At 49.4% G+C, this 13,614-nt stretch overlaps 1 protein-coding gene across 1 annotated transcript in view; it reads right to left on the bottom strand.

Moving 5' to 3' along the window:
- LOC120245550 (antimicrobial peptide NK-lysin-like) overlaps positions 1-11,523 on the bottom strand; it is a 15,788-nt gene extending 4,265 nt beyond the window's left edge. The window contains exon 1 of the mRNA XM_039252645.1: positions 11,468-11,523. Within this exon, the coding sequence (XP_039108576.1) occupies positions 11,468-11,519 (52 nt within the window). The 5' untranslated portion in view covers positions 11,520-11,523. The remainder of the gene's footprint in view (positions 1-11,467) is intronic.
- Positions 11,524-13,614: the final 2,091 nt, after the last annotated feature.

Genomic DNA, 13,614 nt, shown 5'->3' with positions numbered 1-13,614 from the left:
CCCCTGCCCTCCTCTCCCAGGGGTCTGTGCTGCTGTGCCTCCCACAGCCACCTCCTGTAGCCCTGCTCTCCCCCAGCCATTTCAGCCAACGGAGCTCGGCCACTCGGCCAGATTTAGACACAGGTCCGTCAGGGTAGACGCGGACACCTCCTCCCCGCTCTGCCTTCTGGGGCTTGGTGATCCCTGAGCACGGGCACCGCTGACGCCTGGGTCCCCAGCCCCTCACCAGCCTTGTGGCCACCACACGGAGCCGGGCTTTTCCCTCAGAGCCAGGTGCAGCCCAGCCATCCCTCGCCTGGTCCACAGGGAGAGACAGCCCATGGGAAGGATGTGAGCCCCGGCCAGGGATCTAGTCCCAACCCCCCAGGGTCTGACCCCTCATCTGTGCCATGAAGGTCACTGGGCCTCATCTGCAATGGAAATACAGGCTGCGCTCCTAACATCCACTATCGGGTAAATAATAAGCCATTGTCTAGTGTGTGTCCCAAAGATTGCATGGAATACACTCACCCTAAAATGTATTTGCTGTTTACCTGACGCTCACATCCAACTGGGCATCCCATCTTTTGTCTGGAGCCTTCACCCACGTCCTTTGTGGCTCAGAGGAGGAAACTGGGTGCAGAGAACAGAGGGCCTGACCTCAGCCATGTGGCCTGCAGGGGCCCTGGTGGGACTAGAACCTTCTCCCACTTCCTTTGGGGTATTTCGCCTCCAGCTGCTGAGATGACAGAGGCATGCAGTCAGGACGAGCTGACAGGGTCCCCTCAGCACCTCCCAGCCCTCCGTCCCCCTTCAGTGTCTGCTCTGGCTACTCCACCCCCTCCCACCTGCCCGGGAACCCCATCCTGGGCTAGTGCCCAGCCTCAGCCTCGCCTTTTTCTCTGAAATATTCTACTTTCCTGAGTCTATTCAGGGCCCTGCTCTCCACTCACTTCTGCTGAGAAGGAAGGAGGGTGGAGTCCAGGCAAGCAGGCCTCTGACCAGCTGGAGGCAACTTGAGCTACATACTCCATCTCCTGGAGCCTCGGTTCCCTTATCTGTGAAATGGGTGTAGTGTCAACTGTTGATAGGGCTCCATTGGGGCATGTGTGTGTGCATGAGGAAGCTTTACAGCCTGCCATTTGCCAGGCAAAGCAGCCTGGTATCCTGGGTTGTCATTCCCCTACATGGCTTCTGTGAGGGCTCCTGCTGTGGGAGTCAGCGGGTGCTGGGGGGGGGGGCGTGGGGAGAGGGTTCCTGTTCTCTAGTAAATGGGATACTAGGAAGGTGCAACAGGCTTCCCTCCAAGGGACTTCTCAGCACCCTTAACAAAGTAGTGTATGTCGCCCTATTATTAGAATCAGAAATAAAAGAAGGGACATTTTGACTATCTTTACAGAGAGGGTACTGTTTATACTATGAACAATTGTATGTTACTAGATTGGACAACTTATACTAAATTGGACACATCCATGTAAAGATACAAACTAGTGAAACAGACCGTAAAGACTGGGAAGGCTGAATAGATGTATAATATAAAGACATGAAATTAATCATGCAAACACCACCCACAAACAAAAACCCAGGTCAGATATCTTAACAGATGAATAATATTTGGGGGCCTGAGTGGCTCAGTCAGTTAAGCGTCTGACTCTTGTTTTTGGCTCAGGTCATGATCTCACAGGTTATGAGATGAAGTCCTGTACCGAGCTCTGTACTGATGATGTGGAGCCTGCTTAGGATTCTCTCTCTTTCCCTCTCTCTCTGCCCTTCCCATACTCTCTCTGCCAAAATAAATAAAATGTTAAAATGAAGTTAGAAGAATTAATACCAATTCTTCCCAACTCTCCAAAAGATAGAAGATAATTCCCTGATGTCAATACCAGAAAGGCAATCCAGAATACTACAAACCAATATCTCCTATGAATATGGAAGCAATAATCCTTTACAAAATCTTAGCTAACATACAATATTTAAAAATAACATTTAGAGAGAATTCTATACCATTTCCAACCATAATTTTCCAGGAATACAAGATGATTTAACACCTAAAGACCAATTTATGTGATTCACTATTTGAATAGAGTAAACAATAAAAACTACATGATTCTCTCAATGGACAGAGAAATATCATTTTTTTATATCAACATCCCTTCTTGTTCAAACACTTGCTAACTAGAAATAGAAGGGAAATTCTGCAACCTGATAGATGGCATCTATGAAAATCCCAGAGCTGACATCAGACTTCATGATAAAGACTAAATATTTTCCCCCCAAAGACAAAGAACAAGACAAGAATGTCTGCTTTCAGAATGTCTATTCAATATTGCACTGATGATTCTGGCCAGGAAAATTAATAAAGAAAAAAAGATCCAACTATTAGCAAGGAGGATATACAGCTATCTCTACTTACAGATAACATCTCCAAGGTAAACACTAAAAAAATTAACAAACAACAGAGACCTCTGGGAGGCTCAGTTAGCCATGCATCTGACTCTTGACTTCAACTCAGGTCATGATCTCACGTTTATGAGTTCAAGCCTCATATTGGGCTTTGTACTGACAGTGCAGAGCCTCTTGGGATTCTCTCTCTCCTCTCTGCTCCTCTCCTTCCTTCCCTCTTTTTCTCTCTCTCAAAATAAATAACTTTTTTTTAAAAAAAAATGTTCTTTCCTTTAAAAAATTAAATTTTCAACAAAAATGAATCAATACTGGGACACCTAGGTGGGTCAGTCTGTTAAGTGTCCAAATTCAGCTCAGTGTACAACTTCATCTTGCCATTTGTGAGTTCGAGCCCTGCATCAGGCTCTGCACTGCACTATCAGTGCTTGGATGTGCACTGATATTGGATGCGCACACGCTCTCTCTTTCTTTCCACACAAATGAATAAGCCTAAAAAATTTATTTAAAAAAAATGAATAAAAACTGAGATATGTCTAGATGTCACAGATCTCCACTTTCAAATTATCCAAACTACCCAACACTAGATTATACTAGATCAAAATCAATCCATGGCAGGAACTAGATGTCTAACTGTATTTTATGTGAATAAAGTGGATCAATCTGAATTGGAGGCTGTTTGTGTAATTATTGTAAAAGCTCTGTAAAAAGCATGCTAACAGGCTGCTCTTCAAAAGTGTCATACTTTTCCCCTCAGAAGAGCATCAAACATGTGGACAACTTTTGAAAAACTTGGCCTTCGTGCTAACCATCTTCTACAAAACTATACGCAAGAAAGAGCTCACTAAGGGGACTGAGGCTCTTCAACAAATGGTACCAGGAAGACTGGATGCCACATTGGGAAAAATGAAGGTGGACCCTTACTCTCTACCATACATGAAAAGTCCCTAGAAATTAATACACTAAAACATAAGGGGAAGCTTGCATGACACTGGACTTGGCAATACTTTCTTGGATATGACATCAAGAAATGCAGCAACATGGACAAATAGCATTCCATCAAATCTATTTATCTACTTATTTATTTATTTATTTATTTATGCATTTCATCCCATTTAAAGATGGGCATCCAATGACCCAGTGGAAAATGAAAAGAGATTTATGGAATGGGTAAAAATGTTTGCAAACCATTCTCTAACAATGGTGTAATATCCAGAATATATAAAGAAATATTAAAACTCCACAAGGAAACAGCAAAGAACTCAATTTAAAAAGGGCAGAGGACTTTGAATCGACACTTTCTCTAGAAAATATAGAAATGACTAACAAGCATATGAAAAGAAGCTCACATCCACAAGCATTAGGGAGATGCAAGGCAAAGCCACAATGAGATAGTACCCCACGCCCGATAAGATGGCTCTTATCAAAAAACAGAAAATTACAACTGTTGGTAAAGATGTGGAAAAAGTGTTCACTGTTGTAAAATTGTGAAACCACTATGCGAAGCAATATAGTGCTTCCTCCAAAAATTAGAAATAGATCTGCCGTATGTTCCAACAGACCCAATGCTGGATATTTATAAAAAATAAAATGAACTTCAGGGTCTCAAAGAGATATTTGCACTACCATGTTCATAGCAGCACTATTCACAATAGCCAAGAGGCGAAAGCAACCCAAGTGTCCATGGACAGGTGAACAGATAAACAAAATGTGTTATATATTCAACCTTAAAAAGAAAAAATCAGGTCAAATGCCATTAGATGAATGAACTTTGAAGATATTGGACTACGTGAGGGGCTCCCGGGTGGCTTAGTCGGTTAAGCGTCCGACTTTCGCTCAGGTCATGATCTCGCGGTTTGTGGGTTCGAGCTCCGCGTCGGGCTCTGTGCTGACTGCCAGCTCAGAGCCTGGAGCCTGTTTCAGAGTCTGTGACTCCCTCTCTCTGACCCTCCCCTGCTCACGCTGTCTCTCTCTCTCTCTCTCTCCTAGAAATAAATAAAACATTAAAAAAAATTAAAAAAAAAGATATTGGACTACGTGGAATAACCCAGTCACAAAAAGGCAAATATTGTCTGATCTCATTCCTACGAGGCATCTAGAGTCATCAAATTTTTACAGGCCAAGCTAGGACATAGTGGGGAAGAGTAGAGGTGTGGATTAATAGTAACTATGGAGTGCAAATTTTGTAAGGCGAAGAAGTCTCGGATGTCTGTGTCATGACATGGTGAATATACTCAACACTGCTGAGTGTACATTTAAAAATTGTGAAGATGGTAAAATTCGTTATGCATTTTTACAACAATAAAAAACTTGCGTTCCTGATAGAAGGAGGTGGTTCAGCTCACAACTCAATGACACAAGTGTTTCGCCTTGAATAACCACCAACCTCCGTGTGCATTAGAAGTGCTGTCTGCATCCTTCCCATCTCATCACACAGGACGCCATAAATACATGCTCTCAGGAAACATCATTTAATAAAATTAATAATTTTTCATATTAAACACTGGGTGCTGGGTAAATTTAAGGTGATCTTACTACCACTTTGTAGATTGGCAGTTGCTTGAGGTAAGTGTCTTTATTTCATTTGCCTCCTATTCTGACACCAGGATGTGACACAGACTTGGACTTGTCCAGAGCTCTGTGAGAAGCCCCTGGCAATTAGGAGCCATGGTTTGGGGTTTGGAAAGAGCCTGGGGCTGCCCTGTACGAAAGGAGTAGGGGAGCAAAGGCCGAAGGAAGTGTGAAGACCACAGAGACACAGATGCAGAGCCTGGCCAGGGCGAAGCGGGTCCGCACCGGGATGGGGCAGTTCCAAATTCCCAGGAGGGAGTCATTGGCTCCAGCTTGGGCCAGAGGTCTAAGTGGCCAGGAGGGAGGGATGTCACATGACACAAGCTCAGTGTCCTGGGGTGTTGGGTGGGTGAGAGGGAAATGGTAGAGATCTGAGAAGGGACTGGGGTGAGCAGGTGCCCCCAAAGGAGTCTGAATAATGAAGCCAGTGCCCTCACGCTCCCTCCTGACAGGTTACTGGAGCAGGCTTGGCCTCTGTCCTTTCCTAGCTTTTGTCCCTAAGGGTGAGGCCAGCCTCTGTCCTTTCCTAGCTTTTGTCCCTAAGGGTGAGGCCACCTTCGCCCTGCTCCCACCTTTGGAAGTCTGTGCTAACACTCCATGTGCCCTGAACCCTTCCTCTCCCCACCTCAAGGCTTTCCCTGACTATTCCTCAACTCTGTCCTGCACAGTGGACCTCTCCCCTCTCCCAGGGCCATTCTCATCCGCAGGTAAACACCTTAATCACAGACCCCACCTCTACTTCACATGGCCTCCAGCTCTGCTCCACTTCTCTCAGTTTCTTTACTGCTAACTCCTTAATCAAACTGTCCATATCTGCTGACGTCACATCCTTTACTCTCCCTCCACATGGGTGTTATTTCCTCCTAGCTCTGAAACCCTCTGACTAAGGTCACCAAGGCCCAAAGGCCCCAAAGCCTGTGGCCAGTCCTCCATCCTCCACGGTCTTGACATCCCAACAGCACTGGACATGGTCAGCCATTCCTCGTTTGGACGGTTTGGTTCTTGTGACTCCTTGGCCCCTTGTCTGTTTTTTCTCCTGTCCCTGTGGGTTCCTCCTTCCCAATCTCCTTGTGGGCTCCTCCTCCCTCACACCCCTCCCCCTTCCCCCCCCCCCACCCACGGCCTTCTGTCCTCAGATAGGAATGTTTTCCTTCTGCACCTTCTCCTGGTCCATCACATCCAATTCAAGGACTTCATATGTGGACTTGGCCCAGATACCCTCCCTTCTTGACACCTGCTTATGGAATAGACACACTTCTTCAGGTCGAAGCAGAGCTCTTCCTTGTCCTCTCCAAATCCACCCATCCAAATGTCTTTCCCACCTCAGCAAATGTCACCACCAGCCATCCATTTGCTAAGATCAAATTACTACAATTCATGTCTTTTCCTTGAAAATCGTGTCCAATTTAGAGAAAAGCTGTAAGACTAGAATAGAGAGCTCCTTTTCTCCTTAACCAGATTCCCCCACTGGTAACATTTCACTACATGTATGTGGTGTGTGTCTCATCATAGTCCCCCCGTATGTACCTATTGCCATTTCTTCTAAGTCATTTGCAGTACATTGCCTTCATGACGCCCCATGACCCCCTTAATTCTTCAGTTTGCATTTCCTTACAAGAAGGACACTGTCATACATAAGCTAGCACAACCATCAACACTGGGACATTAACCTTGGCACAGTATTACCATCCCAGACTCCAATGAATTTCATAGGTTACCCCAGTCATATTCTTTACAGACCCTGGATCCACACCAGGGTCATCTGTTTACAATTACATCAAGTATCTGCTTAGTCTCCTTTGATCTAGAACACTTCCTCCATCTTTTCTCCTCTGCCTTGACCTTGGCATGTTTTAAGAGTACTGGCCCACTACTTGGAGAAAGTCAGTTGGGTTTGTCTGAGGTTTCCTCAGGTTTTGTGTATTTTGGGCAAGAGGAGCAGAAAACGTTCATCACCTGTCTATAAGATTTCTCCACTATCAAGTTAACTAACCATGCAATTTAGGAAATAATTCCAACCTACTAAATATTTGTGGAAACCTAGATTGCAATTATGTCTACATTTATCATTTGACATTCTGCAGTAATGTAACACTTTCCCTTTCCTCTCTTTTATTAATGTATGATTTCTATCTACCTGAATTCATAAATTGTAGTTTACACAATGGGTGAATGTACTGTTGTCCTTATTCATTTGAATATTCCAATGGCCCCAGATTTCACCATTTAGAGTTTCTTGCAATAGGTTTTTTGATTGGCCCTGATCAACACACCATTGGTCTCTGTGATGGCCAACATCCCTTTCCCTCTCCCAATAACCATATCTTCCCGGATTTTCATGTCCATTCTTATCCAAGTGATTGGGTGTTAAAAACGCTGACTCAGCCCCAGGGTGTGTGCTGACTTGGATCATTCTAACCAGTGTAGCCTATGGTCTTTGCCCAAAATGCCAATGAGTAGAGATGTTCTGAGGAACATTAGGGCTCTGGTGACACTACTCAAATCTGGATCATACTGCGTCTGAGCTATCTATTGACTGCTTAATCATTTGAGCCAATAAATAGTTTATGCATTTTGCCAGAATGAGCTAAGTCTTCTGTTGCTTACAACCAAAAGAATCTTAAATAATACACTTCCCACAAAAGAGCAAAAAAGATCGCTGCAGAGAGAAGCAAAGTGTAGTTTTCTGTCCGCTATGACCAAGACTACTTAAACCAAAACCTGCTGCTCCTCCTCCTGGCCTGAGAGCTTCTGGGGGTACCTCCACCCTGTACCCCAGGCTCTCCAAGGATGTGCATCTCTAGTGACTGTCCCTAAGTATTTCATGAGCATATGTGTAAGGACTGCTGAGGCTCACTCGCTCACCACAAAATCCCTAGCCTCTAGTACAGTGCGGGACAAACAAGAAACATTTATTGAAGGAATGCATGAGCCACCCAAGCACGCCTCCCAGCCCCACCCCTCAAATCCACCAAAGGAAAAGCAGCTGTGGCCAAAAGCTTGCATGACATTTATTCTTCTGCAGGGGGAGGCACTGAGAAGTTAGGTGAGGGAACTGGAGGGTGGGCTCTGGGTGTGGGAGGGCAGAAGCAGGTGGTGGTTGCTGGCGAATCCGTGCTCCTCCCCAGGGTGGGGTCAGAGGTCCCAGGGGCTCAGCGACCTGCAGTGGAGACAAGAGAGAAGTGGGCAGGAGTGTGGAGTGTCCACGGGAAATGGGGACTAGAACCTCCTGTCCCTACAGAACAGCCCTGGACTCACATCCTGGAACCCAGTCAGGGGCCTGTGTGGCTTGTGGGGCTTTAGAGATGAAAAACCACAGACTCTAATCACGGGAAATGGGGGGGACTCACACTGTGGTGGCCCCCAGATCTGCCGGCATCAAGTCCCACGACCTCAGTCAGGGCTACATGAGCCACCAGAACCAAGCAGGGTCCTTCCTGTCCCACGTGCTGCAGCCATGGCCTGACCTGCACCACAGCCTGGGCAGCCCTGGAGGGACAGACGGGAGAGCGCTCCCCGCCAGCCGGGCTCCTGAGCTCAGCTCTCAGGCCCCTAGAGTCCTGGGCACAGATGTGGCCTGGCTCCCGTGCTGGGGGATGGGAGTTCATCGGGGCTCTGATGTCTTTGACGGTCCCTGTCTGAGGCCGCTTGCCTGGTATCAATGTCCCTAGACATTCAGCCCTTGGTAGAAATCAGAGCTACGTGTTCCTATCCCCTTCCCAGGTGAGGACACTCCAGCTCACAGAGGTTAAGCTACTTGTTCAAGGACACAGCTGACCACAGATGGGGACCCCAGGATTGCCTGCAGTATTTCTCAACCATTTCCAACTACAGCCCCTCTGCCCACCTTCTCCACACTTTGCACACAGTGGGGGGAGTGATGTGTCACCTTCTGGAAGCTTGGTGGGATGTGTGTGAGCTGCGGAAGTTCTGTGTGGCAGCTGGATTTCTGTGGGTTTAAACCCTTTCGCAAACGCCAGGGGGGTTGAAGTGGGACCTCCAGGAAAGACCCTGCTGGCTCCTCCACACTCACCTATTGTAGGGGGACACATCCTGAGTTGCACACAGATTTCCTTGGAGCTTTTCCCATTCATGATGCTTTGGGTGATTTTATTATCATACTTAGTGATTAATTCCTGGCATTGTTTTTTATTCCCAAGTATCTTCCGGCACACCAAGGACAGAGCGTGTTTGATGGTTTCCTGTAGTAGTAACATAGGAAGAAGAGGAATCCGGTGAGCTCAGCCCAGGGCAGACGCCCCCCTGCACACCCCAGCAGTTCTAGGCCCTGGGCACCTCTGACCAAGGGCATGCTGGGAGTAGAGCCTGGTGCCAGGTGGCCATGGGGACAGACGATAGAGGGGCAGGGATCAGACCTCACGCCCAGGCCCCAAAGCCCTGGCCCAAGTGTGGTCAGGAGGGGCACTTGTGAGGACACTGGCCCTGTAGTGTCCCAGTCCCCTGTACATCGTCATCCCACCCCTCCTGCCTTCTGTGTGGGGAAAAGCGCCCACGGCTCCTAGACCCACAGGAGAGGCTCTGCCTGCCAAGCTTCCTGGGCCCCAACTTGATGGGTGTCACACAGGGTGTGTGACGAAGGTTAGGAGGGGAAAGAACTTGGAGTCTTGGCACATTCGACTCTGATATATCTTCTGCCACCATCCCGAGGAGAAGGGTAAAGCTGCGTTCCCAGGGCTGAGGGTGGGCCCTGCAGTGCCAGGGAGCTGAGCAGGATCAGGGAACAAAGCAGAGGCAGGGGGGAGGGGAGTTGGGAGAGCAGTGCTTCTTGGTAGTAACACATCCCCTTGTGTAGCACTTGCTCAGGGCCAGGCGTGGAGCTAAGCTCGTCCCACCCCCTCAGCTCCTTTAAAAGGTTTCCATAACATGCAAGAGGTGATTCTTATCCATCCCACTGCTCACATAAGAAAACCGAGGCTCTGAAAGCATTAAGGACTTGGTCCAGTCATGCAGCTAAGAACTGGTAGATCTGAGGGGGCTCAGTGTGACCCAGCTCCTCACTGGAACCAGCCTCGCAAAGCTCTGTCTACCACACATGGTGGGGCCAAAGGGGAAAGATTCCTACCTTCCCTCAGACCAAATTTCCTTTGATGGTGGGACAGAAGCCCTTCCTCCTACGTTCATACTGACAGAACTTCGTGATTTCAGGGGATTATGTGAGGTCAGTCCCCAGACACCAGGGGGCCCACAGATCCCTGCTGAGAAGCTATGGCCCAACCTGGGATCATTCCTTTCCTCAGTGTCGCCCGTAGCCCTCCAGCCCCACTTGTGCCCTTGACCGCCCGGCAGATGGGTCCCCAAATCACCAGGCCTTACCTGCGTGATATCATGTCCCAGGACTTTTCTCAGCACCTTGATTATCATCTCACAAGTATTACAGGTGAAATTCCGCCAGTCACCCTGTCAGAAAACATCGCCTCCTGAGGTGGCATCTCAGACACCCCAACAGTCCTTGGCAGGGACCCAGGGAGGGGCTCTCAGGTGTCTCCCAGGCCAGTGGGAGCCTCTAGGATCTTTCTGTGCTTTAGGGCCCGAAGCAGGCTGGCTGGCCCTTCCCACCTTCTTGTTAGTCTTGGTGGGGCTGAGACCCCCCAGGACCTGCCCCACACTCGCCACCCCTCACCCAGAGCAGCCCTCTCCCCTCTTCTCTACTCTGGTCAGAACCCAGAGGACCCTCTGGGGGAGGGCCCAGCCAGACTGAGGTAGCCCCACAACCAGGCACAATGGTGCAAACACCAGCATCTTCAGCCCGCAACCTTGCCTCCCCTCTGCCCTGCAGGATGGGCAGCCCTGCCTGCTGGTCCCAGGGAGGAGACAATATGTGAGGGAGGTTGTAAGGGGAAGTGAGCAGAGAGCCAGCCACCAACCTGGACGGCCTCCAGGATCAAGTTCTCTAAGAACTGCTCTTCCTGACACAGGTCAGCCGTCATCAAGTCATTACCCTCAGGAATCAAGCCAGAGAAGGTCAGACCTGGGGAAGAAACAGCATCAGCGTCCCTCCGCAAGGGGAAGGAGACAGAATGGTCAGATCTCCTGGCTGGCGGGGAGCCCCGGAGGTGGCCAGAGCGCAGGACAGGAGCGGGGCTGTGTGAGGGTCCAGGGGTCCTGTCCTCACACCCCGCCCTGGAGCTGCTCTGAGCCAGTCTCTGCAACAGAATGCTCTCAATTCTTCTGGAAAACAGGAGGAGAAGGTTACACTACCCACCCCCCCTTATCAATGCAACCACTTTCTGTCTCCCTGTATCCCTCTCTGTTCTCTCTCTCCATCTCTCTCTCTCTCTCTCTCTCTCTCTCTCTCTCACACGCACACACACACACACACACAAGATTTGGAGCTGCTCTGAAAAGAAACAACTCTTATCTCCTTTCAGAGATCTTTCTTTCTCTCACCTTCCCCCAAGATTTCAAGTCCAGAGGCCTAGTCCAACCCAATGTCCAGACTGTTCTTCCCCTCAGTTAAGGAGGAGCTGCCAGGATGGGCACGGGGGAAGGTCCTTACCCGGGGTGGCCAGGAGCACCGAGGCAAGGAGCAGAAGGGCCCAGGAGGTCATGGTGGGGCAGCTGCTGAGGCTCCCTCCACACCCCCCTTTATGTGGCTGCCACCTCGCAATCTGAACTTGCCGGGTCCTGCTCCTCTTGTAGGCCACCTCCCCGTGTCACTGGACTTACCACAAACACAGACACCAGTTTGTGGAGAAGTGGGGGGAGGAGTGCTTCCTCAGAGACTCCACACCATCTATCTCCCACCCACCCCACACACACACACAGAGCTAGAGCTTTCCCAGTGAAGGGGGGGGGCGCTGGAGGGCAGCAGGTGCCATGATGCCCCCACAGCCCGGGATGTGGTAATGGACCAGCAATCCCTGCACCTGAGGGCTCAGGTAGGGCCCTTGGCCCTGGAGCTTCCCACCCCTCCCCCGCCCCTGCCCTCCTCTCCCAGGGGTCTGTGCTGCTGTGCCTCCCTCAGCCACCTCCTGTAGCCCTGCTCTCCCCCAGCCATTTCAGCCAACGGAGCTCGGCCACACTCGGCCAGATTTAGACACAGGTCCGTCAGGGTAGACGCGGACACCTCCTCCCCGCTCTGCCTTCTGGGGCTTGGTGATCCCTGAGCACGGGCACCGCTGACGCCTGGGTCCCCAGCCCCTCACCAGCCTTGTGGCCACCACACGGAGCCGGGCTTTTCCCTCAGAGCCAGGTGCAGCCCAGCCATCCCTCGCCTGGTCCACAGGGAGAGACTGCCCATGGGAAGGAAGTGAGCCCCGGCCAGGGATCTAGTCCCAACCCCCCAGGGTCTGACCCCTCATCTGTGCCATGAAGGTCACTGGGCCTCATCTGCAATGGAAATACAGGCTGGGCTGTTAACATCCACTACCGGATAAATAATAAGCCATTGTCTAGTGTAAGTGTGTCTCAAAGATTGCATGGAATATACTCACCCTAAAATGTGTTTGCTCTTTACCTGACGCTCACATCCAACTGGGCATCCCATCTTTTGTCTGGCAGCCTTCACCCACGTCCTTTGTGGCTCAGAGGAGGAAACTGGGTGGGGAGAACAGGGGGGCCTGACCTCAGTCACTTGGCCTCCTGGGGCCCTGGTGGGACTAGAACCTTCTCCCACTTCCTTTGGGGTCTTTCACCTCCAGCTGCCGAGATCACAAATGCATGCGCTCAGGACGAGCTGACAGGGTCCCCTCAGCACCTCCCAGTCCTCTGTCCCCCTTCAGTGTCTGCTCTGACTACTCCACCCCCTCCCACCTGCCCGGGAACCCCATCCTGGGCTAGTGTCCAGCCTTGGCCTGGCTTTTTCTCTGAAATATTCTACTTTCTTTAGCCCATTCAGAGCCCTGCTCTCCACTCACTTCTGCTGTGAAGGAAGGAGGGTGGAGTCCAGGGCAGGAGACCTCTCACCAGCTGGGGGCACCTTGAGCTACATACTCCATCTCCTGGAGCCTCAGTTCCCTTATCTGTGAAATGGGTAAAGTGTCACCTGTTCCCAGGTCTCCCATGTGGCATGTGTTGTGCGTGAGGAAGCTTTGCAGCCTGCAGTGTGCCAGGCAAAGCAGGCTAGTATCCTGGGTTGGCATTTCCCAAAGTGACTTCCATGAGGGCACCTCCTGTGGGAGGTCCGCGGGTGCTGTGGGGGAGGTGGAGGTTCCTGTGGTCAAGAAGAAATGTCAGATGCACTTGAACATGGTATTGTCTGTTGCCCTATTATTAGAATAAGATATTTAAAAAAGGGACATTTTGACCCTTTTTGAGAATAATGGGTATACTATGAACCGCTACATGTTACTAAATTGGACCACTATCACTGAAATGGACACATCTGTGTAAAGATACAAACTATTGAAACAGGCTGAAAAGAATGGGAAGTTGGAATATATGTATAGTAAGCAAAGAGGTAGAATTAGTCATACAAACACTAATCACAAACAAAACCCAGGTGAGATTTCTTTACAGATGAATTCTACCAAACAGAAAAAGTTGTATGAATTGTTCCCAAACTCTTCCAAAAAATAGAAAAGGATGCCCTGATGCTAAAATCAAAAAAGACAACACATGAAAAGTATAGACCAATATCTCCTATGAATATAGATGCAATAATCCTCTTATAAAATCTGAGCAAGCTGAATCAAGTACATATAA

Source organism: Hyaena hyaena, unplaced genomic scaffold, assembly GCF_003009895.1.
Source record: "Hyaena hyaena isolate Hyena2069 unplaced genomic scaffold, ASM300989v1 scaffold_421, whole genome shotgun sequence".
In the NCBI taxonomy this organism is placed as follows: Eukaryota; Metazoa; Chordata; class Mammalia; order Carnivora; family Hyaenidae; genus Hyaena; species Hyaena hyaena.
The sequence above is the reverse complement of the archived record's forward strand: the minus strand, read 5'-3'. Positions and strand labels throughout refer to the sequence as shown.